Source organism: Folsomia candida, unplaced genomic scaffold, assembly GCF_002217175.1.
Source record: "Folsomia candida strain VU population unplaced genomic scaffold, ASM221717v1 Fcan01_Sc010, whole genome shotgun sequence".
NCBI classification, from domain to species: Eukaryota; Metazoa; Arthropoda; class Collembola; order Entomobryomorpha; family Isotomidae; genus Folsomia; species Folsomia candida.
In genome coordinates, this window is record NW_019091202.1 from 458,503 (window position 1) to 482,156 (window position 23,654).

Sequence of the window (23,654 nt, forward strand, 5' to 3'; positions counted from 1 at the left end):
TGTCACTATGCAAAGAAAGTGACCGAGTACCTCAGAAAGAAAAATATTGATTTCGTACCAAAAGATATCAACCCACCTAATGTACCCCAACTCCGCCCAATCGAAAAATTCTGGGCACGTTCTAAGTCAGTATACTCCCGGCTTCAAGATGTGCCTGACACCTTTCGAAAATTCAAAGGACGATGGAAGAAAATCACCTCGGAAGTGGCAAAAACTTCGGGAAAAAATTTAATGAAAAATCTTCGCAAGAAAATCGAACTAGTCGCCAACGGGGGTGTGGCGGCCTTAGCTATTAATTAAATTATGTAGGTACGTATTTGGTATTATACATATGCAAAAAGTTTAAAATTCCGATAACTAATTGTGATTTTATGACCACATTTTCAGACCATTCCCATTCATTCCCGGACGTTCTTTAAGTATCTTGCTAAGTTTTTACGTGATGTGAAGGAATAAAAACACTAGATGTCGGTTTAATTTACCAAATTAAACTGACTCAGAATGCGCAGGCATGCCGTAGTTTTCTCTAATCTTGATAATATGTACTTTGGGTTGAGGGCAGAAGATAACTTGGTTTTGACATGTCGATGTCGGTACCTACAATGTGACATTCTAGCAAGAAAAACACAAATGCAGGGGAAAGTTGTGGTGGAAAAAAATACATGTGTTACATAGGCGACGTTCATAAATTATGTATATAACGCGAGAAGGGGATATGGTCTAAAACTTCAATAATGTCGTGCGTACATATTTAAAAAGTGTTAAAGGGTCTAGAAAATGGCGATTTGTCTGTTACATAATTTATGTGCGTCCCCTAAAACATGACCATGCATATCTTACTACTCGATTGATGCTATGCCATGGGTACATAATTTCCGTAATAAGTTAACCAGTTGCCACAAAATTTCATAGTAGGATAAGAATTAATTTTCCTTGTGTATCGACTATGACATGAATTAGGATTTTTTTGCATTTATTTAGATATTTTCAATTTTAAACCCGTTGTAACGGAATGTCATATTAACCTCTGTAATTTGTTATAGGCAGGCAGGATATTAATTAATATCCTGAAAGGAGGAAACCGAAAAACAAAAATTTGATAATATGAATCTTGTTAAACACCGGATGTAACTTTACCACCACGTGGCACAATGATCAATTTTTTAGTGCCGGTCAATATGGATATTTTAAAATGTTGTTCCGGTCTGCAACATCACAATGAAATATTCAAACAACATAATTAATTAACACTTGATAATTTTATAGTTGACAATTTATTGTTAAAAGTACATATCTATGAAACTTGAACGATAAGCGCAACAATTAAAGGAAATATGGAATGAATGGATGAATGATAGATGAATAAATGGATGAATAAAGGAATTTTATTACAATCCTGATGTGTTAAATGAGCCCAAAAATATTTATGCTAAGGTGGCTGCATAAAATAAATACATATTAAGAGAATGAAATTAATCCTAAAATTAAGTAATTCAATCGGTAAACTGAATTAGTTTCCGGTAAAACTCCTCCTGCCCACGAATCCTATCAGGTAACTCGCTTTGGAAAGCATCCTCATCTTCCAGCTCACCTCCCAGCGATTTTGGCAGGATTGTAGGGTACAAATATTCATGAAGCTGGGGAAGATTGGAGTGAACAAAAATCTGCGCAATGTTAGAAATAAATATTTTAGATAAAAAGTCTCCTTTTTATGATTTTTCCAAATTTTCCTACCCGATTTGCAATCTTCTCTGGCATGAATTTCTTAACAAGTCGTACCAGCAACTCAATCAATGATCCGCCATTAATTAAATGGATTGCTGCGGGTCGAATGGGGACACTTTTCTAAAAATCAATGCGGTATAGCTACATATGTACATAGAGCAAACATTTGAACAATTACCTTGTAAAAAATTGGCCCATTTTGTGCAAAAATTTGGCAAGATATGCAAAAATTTGGCCCAAATGTATGTAGAAAAACCCAATGCAGAATTAGGCACATATATATGTACGGTCTGCAGAATGAATAAATGTTTTGCACGATTATGCAAAATAAATTCTGTCGATTAAAACATGCATTGAATTTTTGTCGACTATTACTGCAGAATTTAACGCGGAGACTTTTACTCGGGTTACTGCTACATATTTCTCTGAAGTACATAATAATTTCTCACCAAAATAAAGTCCAGGTTTAACATGGCAGCCCTGGGCGTGACCTGACTCGCTTGACCAACCGTCCACCCATCAAAGTTAATGACGAGGACGATTTCATTGCTTCCCGTAGCCTTCAAGTAGCTTCGAAGCATTTCGTCAACAATGAAGACATGCTCGGCTATGGTGTCGTACAAGGTGTGGGTTTTAGTGTTCCATAATTCTATAAAAAGTTTGCAAGTTAGGTAACGTTTTTTGTGACTTAACTACTACAATGCGTAATAACTTTAAACAAGGGCTCAGAGGGTATCATGGATACTGGATGTTTGAATGTGGGAGGGTTTAGAGTTTAGAGACAGACAGTTTAGAGTGGATATATGGATACTGGAACACGGGAGTTTGAAGTAGATATGGATTTTTGGATATAAGGAGAGAGAATTAATATTGGATCTAATTTGGATATCGGGAGGCGAGAATTGATATTAGATATGGATATTGATATTCGAATATATGGGGACAAGAATTTATGTTGGATATGGATATGGATATTTCGATATTGAGGGGAGCTAATTTATATTGGGGGTGGATATATGGATCTCAGAATTTAGCCTGGATATTTATACGGATATTTAGGGATTTTTACCCGATATCCGTCTAGCACTGGATTTCATACTGTCTGATTTGCTTACTAGTTTGTCCAAATACGACAGCTCTCCCGTTATGATCCAACCGCTGCAAGATATTGATCCCTCTGTTCTCCAAAATCGTGGCGTTTGACGGAAGCAAGTATTTTTTCGTGAATTGGGCATGTTTTACAGTCCTGATAATGATGTACCGTTCCAGCTAAATTGGTGCATATGTATTTATGTAATGTGCGACAAATATTTCAAATCCTCTAATTCGTTCTAACACGCATTTGGTGTTTTTCATAGATAAATTTTGCATATTACTCTGTACCAAGGGATTTTAATATTAGACAACCTTTAGTTCATTTAATCTATATCTGAGACATCCTATAAATACATAGTAAAAAAAGTTTCTTACACATTCCAAAGCATCGCGTACAATGAACTTCTTCCCACGGAGGAATCCAACGAGTAGAGGGTCGTCAAAAATATGTTGGAAGCGAGAAAGGCTCCCATGTTCTAGAATAATATTAGAAAGAAACTGGTCTTATTTCCTGGAAATAGTTCATTCTTCACTATTTTTTACCGGCAGAGGTACTATGCAATTCTATCACTTATGTAGGTAATAATTTATCACCGAAAGGTAACAGAGGCTAAACCCTGCTTAAAATATCAACATTCTGGTAATACATAAAAACCAATTTACTAGATATAAATCTAAATTCTACACTTGAACAGTATATGTATGTATAACTTAATCAACCCAATATACCTACACTTTTAGGATTAGTATTATTTTTATATTTCATTTCTAAGAGTGTACTATTTCCTAAGTAACTAAAATTTTCTGGGTCACCTGCAATTTCCAACTTCAATCGAACCAATTGATTATTTCTGTGTTCGGACTCCATTGCAAGAGGAATGAATGGCAGACACTTATTTATAAGCTGTCCAAAATAATTTGCTGCTAGCTTAATTTCAAAATTATGGAACGAAGCTGAAACCTTGACTAGTCTCAACGAGTCGGAAAATAGTGTGCTGGTGGAACAATTACTTGTTTATCAGACATCATTACACATATTTTTGTTGGATTTACAAAGATAACGAGATTTTAATTATCAATTTAGGAACAATTTTCCTCATCAGTAATTCGTACTGCGTAATGCCTTTGACTTTCATGCGTACATACGTCTGTATATACATATGTATACACTCTCAAAAATAATAAGCGTACTCGAGTTAACCTTTGCATATCTCGCAAATTGGGCATAGCCTCATAACTTGCCAGGTTTTTCGAAATTTGCCAAATTCGAAAGAATTTTGGTGGGAAAATATAAGATTTTTTTCGCCAATTTACGAAGCAATTGGGCATAGTACCTCGCAAACTCATCCTTACTACCACGGGCAAGAGAAAATACAGAAATCTATGTAAATATTAATATCAAAATTAGTAGTTTTGCGAGATTTGTAAATTTACGAATAATTTTCATCACCAGAAACTTGCACAACGCACTGTCAAGATGATTTCTGGCTATGCCCTTGATTTGCATACGGATGTATGTATATACACTCTAATTAATTTTGTGATAATATTGCTACCGGCGGAGGTACTACGTAATTCCACTAATGTGATGGGTTAAACGTCTCATTGAAATGGAAATTTTTTTAAATAATTTGCAAAAGTTTGCAAATTTCTTTTAATTATCCAAGTCCTGTGTATGAACTTCACCATCCTAACAAATTTGTCATTTCTGGGGAGCAAATATGTACAGGGTGTTAATAAAGTCCGATCCCATTTTTCCTGTAAAAAAGTGAAGGCTAGTATAAAAAAAAACTACCCGTGATACTTACAAAAAATGTTCGACATATTTACCTCAGTATTTGGTCTTGTTACCATTTACTTTAACCATGCCCTCAACTCTTTGTTTAAGGCTCTGTGCTAATTTTTCCAATGTGCCTCTGGAAATCGAATTCCATACATCTTGAACTTTTTTTACTAGCTCTTCCCTCGTCCGGGGTTGTGGCTCTTTGTATACATTTTCCTTAAGTATGGACCACTGGTTCTTCAGGGGATTCAAATCTGGGCCGTTAGCGGCCCACACCCCCTTGCTCCCGACCGTTGAAACTTGCGTCTTGATGAGACTCAAACTCGCTTTTGCTGTATGGGCTATAGCACCATCCTGCATGAAAACTATTTTTCTTTCATTCGGAAATATTTCCTTGTTCCCCATGCTATCGAAATAGATAGGTAATATTTTTTCCATATAATGCTTTGCATTGACTGATTTGCCTTTTGGTATGATATGTAGAGGGGTCACGCAACGTGCACAAAATCCACCCGCTACCATAACTTTAAGCCCGAATTTTGGGATCGCTCTTGATGGTACATCCGATTTGTTTTCTGTCCTGTAACGAACATTTTGTTGGTTCAATTTTGGATATAGTTCAATAATAGATTCGTCAGTCCAAAGGATGTGACTGCGCAATTCTTCACCAAGTCTTTTTTCACTCAAATGGGCACTTTTCTGAAGGAGTTCTTCAAATTTCAGACGGTCATCGATATATTTTTGTGACATGAGAGGTTTTTTTGGTTAGTTTGTAAGCTGTGTGACCCCACTTCGTAGTTTTCACAAATTTTTGCACGGTCACACAGTTAATTTGCTTCTTCTTCTCTTTATAGCGTTTTGAGTCATTTAACTCCCTTGCTCAATTACGTAATGAACTACCGGTTTTCTTGCAAAGTCTGTTTTTAATCATTCTTTTTGTGGTAGGTGACACCTTTCTGGGTCGCCCTGGTCGCTTTTTGTCGTGGACAAAATTTTTATTCTTCCATTTCCAAACAGTTCTGCGGCTGCAGCCCAATTTTTGCACAATTTCTGTAGGTTTAAGCCCCTGCTGATGCAATGTTTGTATCTCAACTCTAAGATGCTCATGACTTACACGTTTAGTTGTTCCTCCCATGGTAAAAATTTGAAATAAATAACTTCACTGGTTCAAAAGTTCCAGCTGAATTTGTAACAACCACGCTCCAAAAAATGCATGGGATCGGACTTTATTAACACCCTTTATAAAAATGCACATATGTATCTTTTTTGCATTATTGCGTCAAACTAAAGTCTATGTAAATTTGTAATACGAATAAATATAAATTGAGTAAAAACTAAAACCTTTAAAGAAGTGCAATAAAGGGGTGAAACCAAGAAACAATAACAAAAATCCGTTGAGATTCGGTTAATTTTACAAGATATATCACAGATTTAATATTTAGTGACATTTCAGTGACCTCTAATCGACCTCTGAGATCAAAATGAAGGTGGACATTGAATATTGAGTTAAATTTCCTGTTAGCTTGACGTAGGTATGAATGCATCGCATATCCCATCTAACAGCTGGTGACATTTATGTGACCTTTTGACCTTGGCCTACGGGGTAGTATGCAAGTTCTCGCCCGTAAGTTCTCGCCTATACAAGTTCTCACCCATACTAGTTCTCACCCATGAAAATTTTTCCCCATCCTCAATTTTATGTGAAAGAGGGTTCCAGCTATGCTTATCTCATGAAATTGTATCACTGATGAATGGTAAAACCAATATGACATTTTGGTAGAGAGGCTTATGGGTCTTAATGGAAAAATATGGAATGAAATTGGTAAAATTTTTATCAGCAGCGATCCTACATACAGGGTCATCCATACCGATTTTTAGAAGTTGGTTTAAAAATATGAAATCCGGCACGGTGATACTTAATGCTTCTTATGAAAGAATATGAAGCTAAAAGTGAGCCAAGTGCAACCAGAGTGACCCTAGCGGGTGACCGAGCTGAAATTTGGTATGAAGTAGGGTTGCCCCGGGTACCGGGTAGTTACCCGGTACTCGGCATACCCGGCCTGTTTTGGGATACCCGGTACCCGGCCGGGTATACGTAAGTACCCGGTCTACCCGGCCGGGTAATTTTAATATTCAATTTTCTTACTTAAAATGCGAAACCTTACAAAAGAAATATAATCCGATGGATTTCATTTTGTACTTGGCACAAAATATATATTTGGAAAGGATGGGTACAATCTTGGCTAACACTTATTTGGAAATTATTGCAAATTTTAAAATTACTTTTAGCACACTCACGTCAACGAATTATCAATCCGTCAATTTGCATATTTCACATGTTAAGCATAACTTGCGAAGTTTTTAGAAATTTACAAGATTTCTCAAAAAAACCTTTGTAAAAAAAAGTTTTAAAACTTGTTTTTTCGTAAGATTATTTCGCAGACAGATCCTTGCGATCATCAGGGAGAAAAATTGCGAACATCCATGACAAAAAAAATAAAGATAGACGTCTTTAGTTGATTTGCGAGACTTTCGAAGTGATATCTTGCGATAGATTCGCAGGATATCACCACGAGAGTCTCACAAAATTTGTTTTATGCCGGGATGAAACAACTTATTTAAGCCTCACAAGTTTTCTAAATGATTGCGATAATAAATAAAGCATTGCTGTGAGTACGCTCTGCGTGTCCCACAGGATTAATTCATATATGTACTATCCACTTTCTAGCCCGAATAATTAGCCCTAGAAGTTGAAATTTTTACCATATGCATATTGGACAAAGATATACGAAACAAGAATATAGGCTAACATATAGGCTATTTCAAACATAGGCTGCATCGGCCACCTAATTGCCTGTGGGAGTCGTATTGGTGGATTGGGGGAGCAAAGTAAGTGTAACAGTAAAAAAGGCGACCCACATCAATTTTTACAAAATATTACTTTCGTCTGAAATTGGGTATGGGGGTTAAAAATGAAGTCTGCTCTGTAATTTTTAGTTTTTCTGTAACTTGTAATTTTTAAAACTTACAAAATTATGGAAAATTCTTGAAAAAGTGGAAAAATTCCTGTTATTTTTAATATCTAAATATTACCCGGTACCCGGTCGGGTAGCCGGGTACCCGGCAAAAATTTTAGGCCGAGTACCGGGTAGCCGGGTACCGGGTAGTACCACTACCCGGGGCAACCCTAGTATGAAGGCTAAAAAAACACTTCTGGATAGCTGTGTTCAAGTTCAAGATGTTAAATACGCCCACCGATCCTGATAGTAACTGAGAAAAATTTGTAAATCCTTCAAAAATTTGGTGCCAAATAACAGAAAATATCTAACAAAGATTTAACCATTCACACTACAGAGCTTGGTAATATTATGTCGGTCAAATCGGAGAAGCGGGTTGTGACTCATCGAGTCAGGGACTCTGTCGCTGACTCGGGATAAATGAAGTCTGCACTGTAGGGTTTGTATAATAAACTTCCAAGATTTGAATTATTGAAACAGGTAGACTTGTCAGTTTATTTGGTTAATCATTCTAAAATTTCTAAAAGTTGATATAATCAGCTGAAATTTAGAATGCAGTCGAAAAATGTCATATTGGTGTTACCATTTATCAGTGATACAATTTCATGAGCTAAGCATAGCTGAAACCTTTTTCACATAAAATTAAGGATGGGGAAAAATTTTCATGGGTGAGAACCTGTATGGGTGAGAATTTACATACGGTGAAAACTTGTGGGCGACAATTTACATCAAATTCACCTACGGTGCCCGTGTTGGAATTTGACCTTTGTGTTTATATTAATTTCAATTAAAATTATTAAACCATTCTTGAGTTATCGTTCGGACAGACAGACATATAAAGATCGGTCCTAATGGTATCGGACTGACGAAATAAAATGCTCAGAACTTTTTACACAGTTACACAGCATGTAATTTCAAAAAAGTTGCATATGTTTACTACCAAATGCTACAGATTGCAGTTTCCCATTTCGCGTCAAATTCCGCCCATAGACTGCACCTACTTTCAAGCTGATTTTCTTCCATCTGTTCTTAAATTTTCGTAAGGTGTCTGGCGTTTCTGAAAGCTTAGAATATTTGGACTTAGTCAGCGCTCAGAATTTCTCAATTGGTCGCAGTTAAGGAAAATTTGGTGGGTTTCCATTTTTCGGCACAAATTCAATTTTTTTCAGATGTCGGAACTGAGTGACCTTTTTGGCGTCCTGGGACGTTGCGAGGTCAGGCCAAAACAAAACTTTATTTTTTATGATCTTTGGTAATAAACGATTCCAATCCCCCTTTAATGCATGATTTAAGATAAACCCCCTGGTTTATAGTACCCACCAAAATAACGGGATCGGAAACATGACCAATGCTAGACATGCGTCGCCAAATTCTTCATATTTTTAATTTGTCTTTCTTTTGTACTCTGCCTTCATAATTTACTTCACAGGTGTTGGAGCTACGGAAAAAATGCCTTCCTGGAAGATTTGAAGGGTCAGCTGTGACTTAGGGCTCATCGTCCATGATGACCACATTCCCCGAATTTTCTTCAACCATTTCTTGCATCATATATGAATCATTTCATTTTGTGTTGGTTTGGAACTTGGTGCTGGTTTTTTTCCGCTGGCTACAATCCCTAGTTTATGGACTTTGATTTTGCTTAGATAGCTTTTTGAAATCTTGACCTTCCTTTCCGCGCCAGCCATTGTCGTTGATGGATAATTTTTGAAGATTTTTTTATGCGATTTTTGACTTTGGTCGTCGCTAGCTTTACAGGCCGACCAGTAGGGACTTTGAATTTGATGCCATTGGATTCCTCGTACTTTTTTATGTATTAGTAGACGTTGGATTCAGAAATACCTTCTTGTTTAAAAAAGTGGCACGTAGTTTTGGAATCACTGTTTGCTTTATTTTTATGAAATCCAATCACTCTTTTTCCCAACTTTTGCCTCTCAACCCAAGTTTTTCTAGTCTTAGCCATGACTCAATAATTAGTGACATATATCGATGGAAAGCTTATACTTTGGTCTATTCAAAAATAATTTTTTCGAAATTTAATTTCGCTGTGTTCCCGCCTAGCGCACCCTTTACGGGGCAGTCCGATACGATCGTGACCTTTCTTTATGTATATGTACATACAGACAGACGGACATATCATATTATAAAGGGGTTCCATCAGTTAATAATTGTATAAGTACCAACAATCATACCTATTTCACCTTAAACTGTTGAATTATTTCATAATTATTTTCTTTCCATAATTTCCAGCGGATGCATGACAATGCTACGTTGTCCGAAATAAAGACATTTTTGATAACAATGCGACTAATTATGTCAGTTTGAACGATTGCAAACAGCGTGGGTTGTTAATAACTAAAATAACATTAATCATTTTATGGTATGTACTTAAACCATCTGTCTTTTGTACTCTTCCAAAAGAAAAAAAATTGCAACTGATACACTAGTTTGAAATTATACTTTACCTAAAATTTACGTGTATAATTTACAAAAATTAATGGCATGAGCAAAGCACTTATTTTATTATTGGCTTTCGGTAATTCCTTACTTGTTAGCAAAAATAATTATTGTGTTTTTATGTATCCGTGTAAGAATATGAATTTATTTATTCTTTGACAATTTAGTTTATGTTGCATTCCTTGCACGACGGTCGAATCATGAATACTGAATTAAATACGTTTATCTAAATATACTGCGTTTGGAACATTTTATTTTAAAATACGGTTAGCACGACACCATCCCGATTAGATATTTATTCGCCTATTTGCAATGTTGTCGATTTTTCGGTGTATGACCGATGTTGAATAATATATTTGAGTTTCTTCCAATCTATTGCTGTTACATGATGTAACTTACAGCTCACTTCAGCGTTAAATAAACACTTGAAATATTTCTTTCTTTAATTTGTCACAGGAATGGGGTCAGACGGTTCATATTGGATTTCTATTGTTTTAATAATAATCTCCGAATTTCCGATTCACTCTGATGGCACAGCTTGGAGAGGCCTGTTTCAGGATGCGGATCTCACCTTCATCTTTACTCCTGATGATAGAAAAGCACTGGATGTGGACACAGATGTCCCATATTTTCAGATCGTTCTGGTTGAAAATTCGTACACCCCACGGCGACATTTCGTCCTTCCACGATCACTATTCCCAATTACGGACCAAGTTAGAACATCATTCCGGAGAAAACTAAATGAACATGGGTCTCGTGCGAGAGAGAAATCTGCTAGACCAAGCGCTATTTTCGTCAATATGGTTGCTTCCTCTACATGGAAATGGAAATGCGAAGACTTAATATTTCCATTAAATACATTTTTCCACCCAGAATTCATTTTTGGTCAAGTTCATCGTCGTAAAGATTTGCTCTGCCTCAACTGGTACGTTAGATTTTTAGGTACCGTGAAACTAATTCTGTTTTTTGAGAGTATCACCTCGCCCTTATTTGTTCCATGTTTAACGTGTAATGAGATAATTTCTTCATGGATGAAGACCTTGTCGTTACTCGCTATTCGCCAACTGTGGGACGTGCAGAATAGGGACCTTCGCCAATACCTCACATTTCTGCCGATTTTGGTACAAGGAAAGTGTTCCGTGCTTCAGAATGAACTTGTAAAGCTACCTGATTTTGATTTCTGTCCTGTGGCGACAATATCAGAAATGTATAATTTGACCCTGTTAGACTTCCAAGACCGCCAGGCAGTCTTGAGGTTTCGTGACATCAATAGTTTTGGTTGCGCGTTACTTACATTCCATTATGATTACGGCTTAAAATTTCGTTACTACCTTTATCAAGTTGACATGCGACCCATAAATTTCTTAACTCTTACTGATCCACCTTCTCCTGAAAGCGGGGTAGCCACTTTCGTGTCGCCATTCACCTTGGAGGTTTGGTGCTGCCTCCTGATCAGCGTGATCTCGGTTGCAGGATTCTTAGCTATATTGGCACATAAAACAAATGGCAGTAGTGGATGTGGTTTAATAATGGCAAATGGAGGAGCAAGAAATGATACATGGTTTTACTTCGCAGTTCTGATGGCGGAGAAGGTAATAACCGTGACCTTCATATTTCTTGGCCAGGTTGGCGATAGTTCTAGGAGATCGTATCGCAACGGCAAGGTGGCCTTTCTGCTACTCATCTTATGGTTATTTGGAAATCTCTTCCTTGTGGTTAATTATTATCAGGGCTCTATATATTCATGTCTTGCTGTCCTACTCCCGCCTCAAACCCCACACGAGGTTGAGGAACTGGTCGACTCCGGTATTTCAATGGTGACAATGGATACATATTTTACAAGACAAGGATCTCAAAACAGTTATCTTAAGAATATTGTTATTCCGACATTAATTTCTGGTATTAGCCATAATTCAAAATTAACAAAGTTGTTGACCAAATTTCATGCAAAGCTAGTCCCAATATACGATACGTCACTAGCTGGAATGCTGGACAAATTTGTAGGGAAGAATTTCACACGTTCTCATCCTAAGATCGCAATATTCAATTTAATTGAGCGATTCAAATTTTATATTAGGATTTTCAAATATGTGGGAAATCGTCATACTGTGGTAAAAAGAGGTGACGCACCATTTCGAGTAGTATTTTTCAAGACTGGGCATAAAAATTTGTTCAGTCCTTATTTGGCGAAGGGTTTGAACCACATAAGGGAGTCCGGGTTGGAGAAGATGTGGGACAATCTGAAGTACGTTCCAGACGCCTTGAGGAATAAAAGGCTTTGGTTGGCACGGGGAAGATATTTTCAGGTTGTCCAAGACTTGTTTGGAAACGTAAGGGAACCAGTGACGTTTCAAGAATCGAATGCGGTGTCTCTTAACTTAATGCTTCCGGCTTTCTCGCTCTGTGCAGCTATGCTGGGGGTTGGAGCGGTTGTTTTTGGGGCAGAAAATACTAAATTTCTTAGAGACGGGGGTAATAGGTTTATCAACAGATGGGTTGACGTAATAGCTACTGTAGTGAGAACCTGGGAGATGTTATGCATCTTAATAAAGGGATTGAGTAGTAAATCTGTTGACTGCGCTCGAATACACATGTTGAGGGTAAAGCTAAAATACGGGCAAATTAAATGAATTTAGTAATATGTAGACATTTAATTTTTGTGAATTGACAGCAATTCAAGAACATCAACTAATGTATGGGGCGAAAACATACAAGAGGATGCAAGAGATAACAGGCATCTAATTAATTGCGTCTGAAAATAGTTTAGACTATCAAATGTTATTTTTAATTTAAGTGATCGATAATCCTAAACGGGAATCTAACCAGCACAAACGTAGACTTGTATTTATACATATTTTTTGTTAAATTGGATCGGTCTAGTTCATTTGAATAAAAGCAACTAAGAATAAAAGAAAACATTCTGGCAATAATATCTATTTTTAGGTTTGTACGTACATACATCCACCGTTCTATTTATACATACATCTTCTCTACTAAATTAGCTAGGTTTGGCTTTAATATTTTTTTGACGAAATGAGCATATAGTTATCATGGTACAAACTTTATTAGGGGGATATATTTTTTAATTATTTCAGCATTTGTAGTGTTAAAAAAATTAAAATATGTGCATGCATTTACACACAAGCTTAAATTTTAAATATAATTCTGCATTAGAAAATTAAAAAAATATCAACGCATTCACACAGAGCTCGACAAACAAGCTGGACAATCTTGAATTGAGTGATCCATTCGCCGTCGTAAACACAATGTCGCCCACACCGATCGGGATTCTCATCACGGATAACCTACCAATATTCTTCACGTAACTCTTTTTTACGTCACGCCGCATGCCCAGCAAATTATTTGGGTTCTTAAAAGATCCCAACAATTTCGCATTTTTGAATGCTCCACCCGTCTTACTAAGGGCGGTTTTTGCAAACAAGAGCATAAATACTCCTACGGATACTAAGAAAACTAGCAAAGCACTGGACATTAAATGTCCTAATCGTACTGAGACATATGTCATCGTTACCAGGGTAACAATCGTCACAAGTATTTCGATTAATGCAGTCACCTTATGCATATCCTCCACAATTTGCACTGCAATTTTGATCATAACATAGTACATGTAACGAGTAAAAATTTCTCGTCCAGAAACTTAAAAAAAATTCCCAGAGATGAGAAACGAGTACAAATGTGGCATTGACAATTAAAAATTTGAAATTACAGGATTTTGGAATGATTTGATCACTTACGTCTGTGTTAAGTGGGGGAAGAACTTGGACGGATGGAGGGTCCAATTTTTGTACAGATTTTTTCGTTCGTGGCATTTTTAAAATCCGTATTTCTTTGGAAAGTGTCTAACATCGAAAATATGGTTGTATTTGTAGTTAGTAAAAGCTTTCGCGACTTTCTGGTGACCTTTTTCGTATTTTAGAGTAGAGTATAGTCAAATGAGTGAAATCAAGCCAGAGCGACCCATAGGAGTCTACAGTGCAGAATACGTCATCAGCCTGCTAGGGAAGCTGTCCGAAACTGTGAATTTCTGTCCCCGTAATGGACTCGGGCCCGAAAAAATTGAAACCTGAAAATTGAATGTTTTTTTTGCTTGCATAATGTGTGTCGAGGTCTGCCCTCCAAAAAAGATAGTTGGTTACCGTTCGAATCGCTATAAATTTTGGTGGGAAAAATCAAAAACAAATAATTAAAATTTTTGTTTTTGATTTTTCCTATCTTATATCTTATATTTTCTTATCTTATATAACTATCTTTTTTGGAGGGCAAACCTCGACACACATTATGCAAGCAAAAAAACATTCAATTTTCAGGTTTCAATTTTTTCGGGCCCGAGCCCGGTACGGGGACAGATTCACAGCTTCCCTAGCAGGCTGATGACGTATTCTGCACTGGAGACTCATATGGCTCGCAGAGGCTTGAGTGAAATAACTAAAAATTTGTCACGCCACGCAATTATGTATTTTTTCTTACCTGCACCTTCTTCCGTCTGATAATAATCCCAATAAGTCTGCAATTAAAAATATATTGTGTCATAATATATTTTTACAAAATAATTTTGCAACATATTTAAAATTTTAAATGAAAAGAGTTTGTTAAGGATAATTATTGTACTTACACTTTCTTCTATAAGTTTGAAGTTGAAAGAAACACGTTAAAAGTTTTAAGGTTGTTCAACTTATGTATTTTGAACAAAAACATGAACAGAATTTTTGAAGAAATAAATATTTATTGTGTAAAATTTATGTAAACAACTTCTGCGTAGTATGCAGCCGGCTGTTTTGTTATTGCGGAAATGAATCCCGCTCGCTCGACGTGGGCCAAGTTGGAACCGGTTGAGAGAATTTCAGACGCAGGATTCGCAACTCGTGCGATCGATCAGTTTGGCGAAAATCGAATTGGCGAAAATAAACCTTCATTTAATTATGTTTTTTAAACCACGTGGTAAAAAATAATGATATTTATATCATGGCAAAATGATTTAGTGTCTCACTTGGCGAAAATGGAAAACTATAAAAATTACATTTGGCGATACATACATAAATTTCGCGCTTATCCATATGGCGACGTTCATAAATTATGTAGCGTGAGAGGGTCTATCTATAAGGCTCCAATAATATCGCGTCTAAATATGTGAAACATGTCAAAAAACCGTGATTTTTGCGCTACATAATTAATGAATGTCCGCTTTTTACGTATCTATTTTCGTATGTTATCATAAAACATTGGGCATACAAATTGAGTGAATTTTTTTTGCCGAATGTGATTATTTATGTGGAAAATTTTTCGCTAAACTGACCAAATTGCATAATAATATGTAATGCATGAGCTGTCGTAAATTATGTAATAAATAAATTTCGCCATGGCTCCCTAAATAATGGCCTAAAATATTGCCACGCTTTTTGATCTATATTTTCGCAAAATAAGTAAATTGTAAGACAGGCAAAAACATTTTAAATTATTAACAAAAGATGAATATATTTAAAATTTATTTATTAAGTTGCCAAAGTTTTTAATACGTAGAGCACAATTAATTTTAAACTACGTTCTTAAAATAAATAATTCTCGCTTTCCATTTGCAATGCTTTAAAACATATTTAAAACAATATTTGAGGGTTAAATTATTCAAAAACTTGGCTTATCAGTCCTGTAAAATCTACTGAATAGGAAATTCATTTCATTTACTAATGTGTCTAAATAACTCGTCAATCCCGTCATGAAAAGTTAATGTCTTAAATAAACCAATTTCAAATTACGGTAAGATGAGTAATAATTCTAAGGTCAAAATAATCAAAAATATTTAAATTAACCTATTACCGTTTTCTGTTTAATTAAATCCTATAAAATCTGCAGATCACGTTAATTAGAAAGTTAATTAGATATTATTTACGTATCTGTCGTTTTCAAATTGATAATTCTTCGAATTTTAAATTGAAATTCATAAAATATATTTACATGGATAAATTAAAATTCAAATGTTCAGACTTGACCTATAGTCTTGTAATGGGGCTATTCATTCATATATTACGTCTTCAAAAATTTGCGATTTTAGCACCCACCCACCCAACGTATACATTAAGAGATAGGAAATTTTAACATGGGAAAGATAGGAGGATCTATGCCATCAAAAATGCAAACGTAATATATGCATGTTCCCAAAATCCACGAGTTATTTAGGAATGCGTCTCTTCTTTACCAAATACCGTTTCAATTCCTGCATAAAAAGGTTATCCGCATTTGAAAACAATTTCAAAATCCTGCCAAATCTGGCGTCAATCCTACCCCCGCTTTCACTCTGGGAAAACATCTCGCTAAAAATGTCCGGTTCAAACTCATCCGAAATGCTGAGTGTCGTCACACTTTGACAAATTGTCGCCCTCGAGGGAAAAAAAGATTTATAACAAGGCATCCAATCTCCATCCCACGGAGTGAACCCGAGCGATTCCAGGTTTGGAAATGTTTCCGAATAATTTATAATTTCCGACTCGAAAGTAACCACGGCGTAAAGGTCGCCTATAAAATTGAATCGTTTCAAGTTTGGAAAATTTGGAAGGTTCCAAACGCTAAATTTGTCTAAATCTAGGTCAAGGTATTCCAGCGTGTGGCAATGCTTGGAGAGGACTTCGTACAAAACGGGGGCCACGTCGACGTCGTCGTTACCCTCGCCATATTTGGCTCCGCGTGGGTTGAAGGCTCTCTCGATGTGTAAATGCTTAAGGGGCTGGGTCAAGTTTAGCAGGGCGGTGCACTTGAAGCCCGACATGTCCTCCTTGGCCCACAACTTGGACAAGAACCTGTAAGAAGGACGAATTAAAAAATATATATAAAGGGTGACAAGGGTGTTCGTAAAATTAAAGACCACCAAAAAAATCTTCTCACTCTGCCAAATAAGTTATTGGAAATATATTGCCATATTTGAACCGGGTTGATGCCAACAAATTTCTGGGACTTTGCAAGTAGCATGGGATAGATTTGAGCATGCGTAAGGGCCAAGGCATCCTGCTTCCCATGTGAATTATAACACGGCGTTTATACATAGATCACACCAGGAGGGGGGTTCAAAATTCTCCTAAAATCGATCACGCTATTTAGGGCTGGAGGTTGGCCTGGGCATGAAAATAAATGCCCGGCATTTTGGGCAAATGCCGGGAAAATAGGGCAAGTGCTTACGTCATTAATGCCTAAATTCCCAGGGCGCGGGCAACCCTCCAGCCCTAACGTTATTCAAATTCATGTACGGCCTAAAGTCAAGCTTACCTTGGAGATACACTCCCCTCAGGAAACAGAACTGGGAGCAGGTTTCCACTAACCCTGAGATCCACAATGTTTGGAAAAGCGGCCAAAATTTGTGGCACCTTGACCACCCCGAGTTCTTTATTTACCGCGAAAAACGAGAGCTCCAGCTTTTTCACGGTGTTGAACACCTTCCCGTCACAAAATTCAGGTGGGAAATCGTTTTTACCTAAATTTTTCTGAATTCTCATATCCATCCCGACTTCGACCAAGTTGGAGGAACACGACAGCAAAACATTTTCAATAAATTCGAAAATAAAGGCCCATTCGAGATATCCCCTTATGCCCAACTTTTGCATGGAGAGACACTTTGCGAAAAAGTGGACGTCATCGAGGTAGACTTTTCTCTTTTTGAAGTCATCCACGGAAAATTCTGGGTCGTTTTTGACGGGACGAATTTTATAGTCGCCCATGCGTATTTCCACGTGGTGCAGGGGTCCTCCAAAGGAGGCCATTTCTCTCTGGAACTTTGCATTTCGAGCGATTTCCTTCTTATCGAAGTCACAGTTAAGACGAATAATACTTTTCTTCTGGAGGATCGGTTTTGCGGCGACGTTCCAAGTTCGGGAGACGAGGCGACAGTTTTTCACGTCGGGGAGGGGAAGCCAGGGGCAGATGGAGGAAATTACCTATGGAATTAAGAAATTGGATAATATTTTAGGCCGGAATTGGTAGCACTTGGGTTCGGTTTGTGCTTTATGTCGGAAAACGGGGGGAAAATGCGTGAAAATTTCTACTGCTAATGGGAAACGGCCCCTAAACAAACATATTTCCCCAGTTTTCTCGCCCTACTTTCTAGGCAAGCGCGTTTCAAAGTTTGCACCACAAATCGAAGCCAGGATGACTCGGCGTTAAAATAGCTACACATTTTGATTGAATCACTTCTCGAATCTGGGAATTTATTTAAAATTTGCAAACAACAAACTTGTGGGAGAAGGTCGTTGCCCATTAAAAAATATACATTCTAGATTTTGACAATTTTTGAAGGAGGAGTCGTCGTGATTAAGAAAGCTTCATAAAAACTGGAATTTATCTAAACTGACTTAGAAAACGACGTAATTTTACTAGTCAACTCTCTGCGTATAAATTTGTATAAACGGCTTTAAAATAAATTCCCAGAGCGGTGAAAGGGTTAAAAGTGTGGTGTTTACAACTTAAAATTACAGGATTTTGATATTATTTGATCTTACATCGGTGTTAAGCGGGGGAAGAATTTGGGCTGAAGTGGGGTCCGATTTTTGCACGGATTTCTTCCTTTGTGGCATTTTAAAAATCTCTTTATCTGAGGTATCTAAATATCTAACAAGGATAAAAATTAAAGTTATATGTTTTGTAATTCGTTGACACTTGTATTTAATACGCTTACTTGCACTAGGTACCTGCCTTACTAAAATTTCGGGACTTTTTCGGACATATTTTGTAGTTTTCTGTGCAGTTTTTATTTTGTGGATATCTGAAAAACTGACAAAAACTGTATTTTACGCTAATAGCAAGTGTCAAGAAATTAATATCGAGTTAATTAATTTCAGGGTAGAGCAAAAATAGTGAAATAAATATTTTTACCACTAAATTATGTATTTCTTCTTATATAGTTGCGTCTTTGTTCCGTCTATCCCCGCCAGTTTATCTCCCAATAAACCGTAGCAACGTTAGAAGTAGCTCACCCTGTCATAATGATTTCCATATAACTTTCCACCAAAGGTACGGAATAAGGCGACAAAATAGATTATAACTCTCATAGATTATTGCACCAATGGTGTAATATAAACGGAAAAATTTAAAAAAAAACGAAAATAGTTTGCACCACTAGTGGAACATTAGCGACCAACGGGATACATAATTTTGAAAACTTTGAAAAAATTGTATGGTTCCTTGTCCCGACATTCTGCATCATTGGTGCGTATGGCACCCCTTTCCCAATTATTTATTATAAAATTTATATATTTTAGCGTCAATGGTGCAGAAAAATCGAACAAATAGAAGAGATTTTTGGGGGGAACTAGATGGTCCAATTGTTACGCCTCATTGATTTTTGGGGGTAAATAAATGGCCCAATTGTTACGCATCATTTTTAATAACCAATTGCTCGGTACTAATGGTGCTACTTGTTCCATAATTATAGTCCTATCTCGATGTACTTGCACAATTAATTCGCACCATTTACGCCACGGATTAGTCGATACCAATGGTGCGCCGAACTTATCCAATAATGGTCAAGGGGATTTTTAATTAGCATCAATTGATGCAAAAAACTCGTTAACAGACGGACAGACAGACAGACGGTCAAGGGGAATTCAATAGCTCTCATGCTACGCAGGGTGAGCTAATAATTCTGTAATTTACAAATTATTCTATAAGAATTTATTTTGTAACAGGAGAACTTTTTCTAATGAATTGTTATACAATACACTTCCACTTTCTGTTAAGTTGGAAGAAACACGCTAAAAGTCTTAGCGTTGTTCAATTTATACATTTTAAGCAGAAATTTAAACAGAATTTCTGAAGAAAGAAAATAAATTTTCTGTAAAAATTATGTAAACAAATTCTGCATTGTGGAACCTGCCCTGCTCGCATGTGTTACCGGTTGTCCGTATCAGACCCGTCGGAAGACATCGCTGCCATGTTCTATTGTCATCCTCGAACAATTGTCAGATAACAGATATCACGGTTATCGGTTATCACCCTTATCGGTTGTCACCCAGGCGGATATCAGCTACCAATATTTTTAATGCCTTCCCACCACCCCTAAGGGGGTATACCTCCGTCTCAGATTACCCCAATACTTGTCTCTAATTAGCCCTAAAGTTTCTCAAATCACCCCAAAAGATGTATAACCTTACCCCTCTTTCATCTTTCTCTTATAACCCACTCGACCACGCAACAAATTGCATCAAGATAATTGTACCGCCATTCCATATGGTTATGGATGGCGGGATACGAGCTTAACCTCCCCGCTCTTTCCCCTCCTTATACCACCCAGTTGTCGATAATCCTGTCCCCATTCTCATCTTGGCCCCCCATCCTCGTCCCCGTCATTATCACAATTATTCACTCCTATCGCGGAGAGTACCCCCCTCGAATCCCCGTCAACAACGATAATCTCCTCCGACCCCTCTTCATCCTCTTTTCCTCTCCCCGCCGCGGCATACTTGTTCAGGTCACCCTCTCTCTTACCCGCCAACCCCCCCCCTCGGAATCCAAAACCAAAAACCGAGGAATCTCTCCACGTCCTAGGAAAAAAAATTAGAGCAGCCAGGGAATCAGACGAAGAAACTGACAACGATATTCTCCTACCCCCGCCGTATCACGGCCCTAAACGCCACCAAGCGGTATTTGACCTCGTCCACACCCGCTCCCACCAGCTAACTCCCCCCTCAGCAGATGAACAATTTTTCTAGAATCTCCTCGCATCATACACAACCCCGCCCGCCTTCGAATTTTCCGCAGACCGCTCCGAGTTGGAAAATATTCGCCCTCATCGTCGGACTCCGCTCCATCATCCCCCCTCTTTAACCGTACAGCCTTCTCACCAAATACCCGCAATCCCCCGAAAATCTACTTCGGTTCCCACACTCGGCCACTTTCAATGGAAATACACTACGATGCGTGATTGGATCGGCAAACGCGGGTGCATTCTTCGTTCGCGTTTTGGACGCTTTGTTTAAACCATATCGAGCCTTCCTACACCACCACCTACATAAGCAGATGACTTGATAATCTTTTCCCATTCTTGGCCGGATCATCTGACACATATCCGAACAATCTTTGACTATCGCAACACGAATGTTCAGTTATGGGATACTCCATATCGTACGCAGGTATTCGGGTCGATCCAAAAAAGCTTTCGGCCATTCGCCAACTTTCACCACCTACCGACCTTACCAGCTTAAAATCCTTCCTCGGCATGGTGAGATTTTTCCGCTCCCACATCCGCTCTTTCTCACATATTTCGAAACCCCTTTACTATGTTACGGCCAAAGGAGCTCCGTTTTTATGGACAGCAGAGTGTCAACAAGCTTGGGAGTTCTTAATTTCGAAACTTTCCACCGCTCCCACTTTGTCCATCTTCAACCAACTTACCCTCAAGCCTGCACGTGGATACGTCCGCCTTCGCAACCCGTGCGATTTTGGGACAAATAAAGTCTCTATTTTAGAGATACGACTCCGGTGGTGATTGCTTTCTTCTCCAAACAACTTTCTCCAGCACAACAAAACTTCAGCACCAAAGACCGCGAATTATTAGACATAGTGGAAGCTCTGCGCCACTTTTCACATTACCTTACCCATCACATAAACTTTCTAGAGTCACGGTTTTTACCGGCCACAATGCGCTCGTATATTATCAACAACCCAAAAACCCCAACGGACGCACTGCCCGTTGGCTATTGGAACTCGGGAAATATGATCTTCAGATCAAATATCTATCTGGAAAACAACCTCTATGCTTCGCTTATATTCACCACTTTCAACCAGCTCACTGTCGCAGTGAGCATTGGTTTCTTCACTTGAACCCTGACTTCCATCCGGCAAGGAGTTGAAACAAATTTTCTCACCTTCTTGCCAGGTTTTTGAGATTCCGCCTGAAATGTGACACATTAAAAATCCAATTATATTCTAACCACTCTCTTTTTAGACTTTCCCTTCTTCACGCTTTCACAGGCAAGGCGTTTCCAAAAGCGAATTCTGCGACTTATCGGACTTCCACAAACATAAAGATCCCCAAACATAGAACAAACCCTGACCCAGGTCGCACGGCCGTTGTCGGAGTTCCAGCGTGCTCACACACTCCTTCCTTTCCATTTTCTTTCAATCCTGGTCTGTACACTATGTACCTACCTAAAAATAAAACCGTCATAATGTTTAATGCTCAAGCCTGTTCACCCGCATTTTCTCACCTAATCCCGACACAACGATGACACATCTTCTCCGCCGCATTACTTAACCAAAATTCACCGTCTTCCCACTCGGGATTTATGTATCTCCGGATTTATGGGAACAAATCGACCACTTACACAGAACAGAAAAATTAGCCATAAGTATAGCATCTTATTCTTATACGCAACTATGTATTGATACATGGTGACACACGAACCATAACCTTTCTGCCAGACACGTGATCCCTCTCTGGAACCTATTTTCTTCGCTCACGATTTAAATCAAGAATTCACATATAACATTTGCACATATTCTCTTTATTAACTATTGGATGGTACACATCGGATTATAGATATATACCCCACATGGTAAACACTAGTTGCCATCCTCCATCTCCTCCCTCCTGACACGGCTCATTAAATAGGGGTTCCTCCTCATCTGCAAATATTAATCAACAGTTTGTTATCATGCGTAAACACTAGAGGTAATACTTTCCCCGTACCGTTACATGGCAAGTCAGCCACTAATGCCCACTCTCCAAACAGGAGGCTATTACAGGGATAATCCAATAAACTCTCATTTCCTCAAATAAAGGGAGTTTGAGTCACTCAAATTTAGTAGCTTTGAATTTTACACACAGCTTGCACGCGACATAAAACGAACATCTAAACGGACAAACCAACTGAGGAGTCTGACCTCAGTATTTGAAAAACAGCCCCGTTAGAGAAACGATCAATAAATTATTACGTGTGTAAACTGGGCTTACATTCCATCGAGAGAGAGAAAGTAAGCACAGGTATGAAAACCCGAGTTCCTTCTTGGTTCTCGTGGACTTGTCTTTTACCATTCATAAGAGAAAGAACTATCCTCCGTGTACCTCTCCTTCATTGATAAGATCCATAATTTTAACTGAGGTACAGAGTACGTGTCACGCGTTGTGTCACGTACTGAATACTTGCTGATATCAGAAGCAGCATAATCAATAGCCCTATCATAAATGTGCTGATTTGAATCCCCGTAACTTGCGTCATACATACTAAACAACAAGATTTGATTCAGTGTCGACGAGAAGGAATGCGGCATGAGCATAGTTGGCATACGCTCCTACTAAAACATTACTATAATAAGGAGCAGAAAAAGTGATGGGAATGAACATAAAAGTTTTATGTTTGTCTCTCCTGTCCACGAGAAACTCATAATTAGTATAGAAATGGTGATGTTTGCGGTTGTTTGCATCAACACAAAAAAACACTACCATGAGTAGAGGGAGGATTACTAATTACACAACTATGAAAAGTTAATTTAATTTCTCCGAATCCCTCGAAATGTTACCACTTCTCCTGGGGTAGTCACTAACGGGACTTAAGCTCCAGGGTGCCACCGTCGACAAAGCGGTG

General features: G+C 37.9%; 1 protein-coding gene across 5 annotated transcripts; it reads right to left on the reverse strand.

The window, feature by feature from the left end:
- Positions 1 to 1,365: 1,365 nt before the first annotated feature.
- On the reverse strand, positions 1,366 to 14,869 carry LOC110854675 (clavesin-2). Of its 5 annotated transcripts, none has more exons than XR_004835719.1 (7): positions 14,708 to 14,869; positions 14,563 to 14,599; positions 13,830 to 13,934; positions 3,196 to 3,296; positions 2,841 to 2,994; positions 1,735 to 2,374; positions 1,366 to 1,664 (listed from the first exon to the last, which is right to left on the reverse strand). XR_004835719.1 is itself a non-coding variant. In XM_022103139.2 (6 exons), exons 1-6 carry the CDS (start codon positions 3,686 to 3,688, stop codon positions 1,494 to 1,496), a joined length of 792 nt encoding a protein of 263 aa, XP_021958831.2. In that variant the 5' UTR covers positions 3,689 to 4,529; the 3' UTR covers positions 1,366 to 1,493. The 5 variants fall into 5 exon arrangements, 1 of the variants encoding a protein (XP_021958831.2); XR_004835722.1 differs by having other exon boundaries at positions 2,841 to 3,102; XR_004835720.1 differs by having other exon boundaries at positions 13,830 to 13,995.
- Between the last annotated feature and the right edge of the window lie 8,785 nt (positions 14,870 to 23,654).

Excerpts from the sequence above, each read along its gene's own strand:
- LOC110854675 (XM_022103139.2), bottom strand. The coding sequence starts at position 3,688 with ATGGAGTCCGAACACAGAAATAATCAATTGGTTCGATTGAAGTTGGAA. Across the intron at positions 2,375-2,840 it reads TGTCGTATTTGGACAAACTA|AATTATGGAACACTAAAACC; the intron begins GTAAGCAAATCA and ends AACTTTTTATAG. Across the intron at positions 1,665-1,734 it reads CAGAGAAGATTGCAAATCGG|ATTTTTGTTCACTCCAATCT; the intron begins GTAGGAAAATTT and ends AACATTGCGCAG.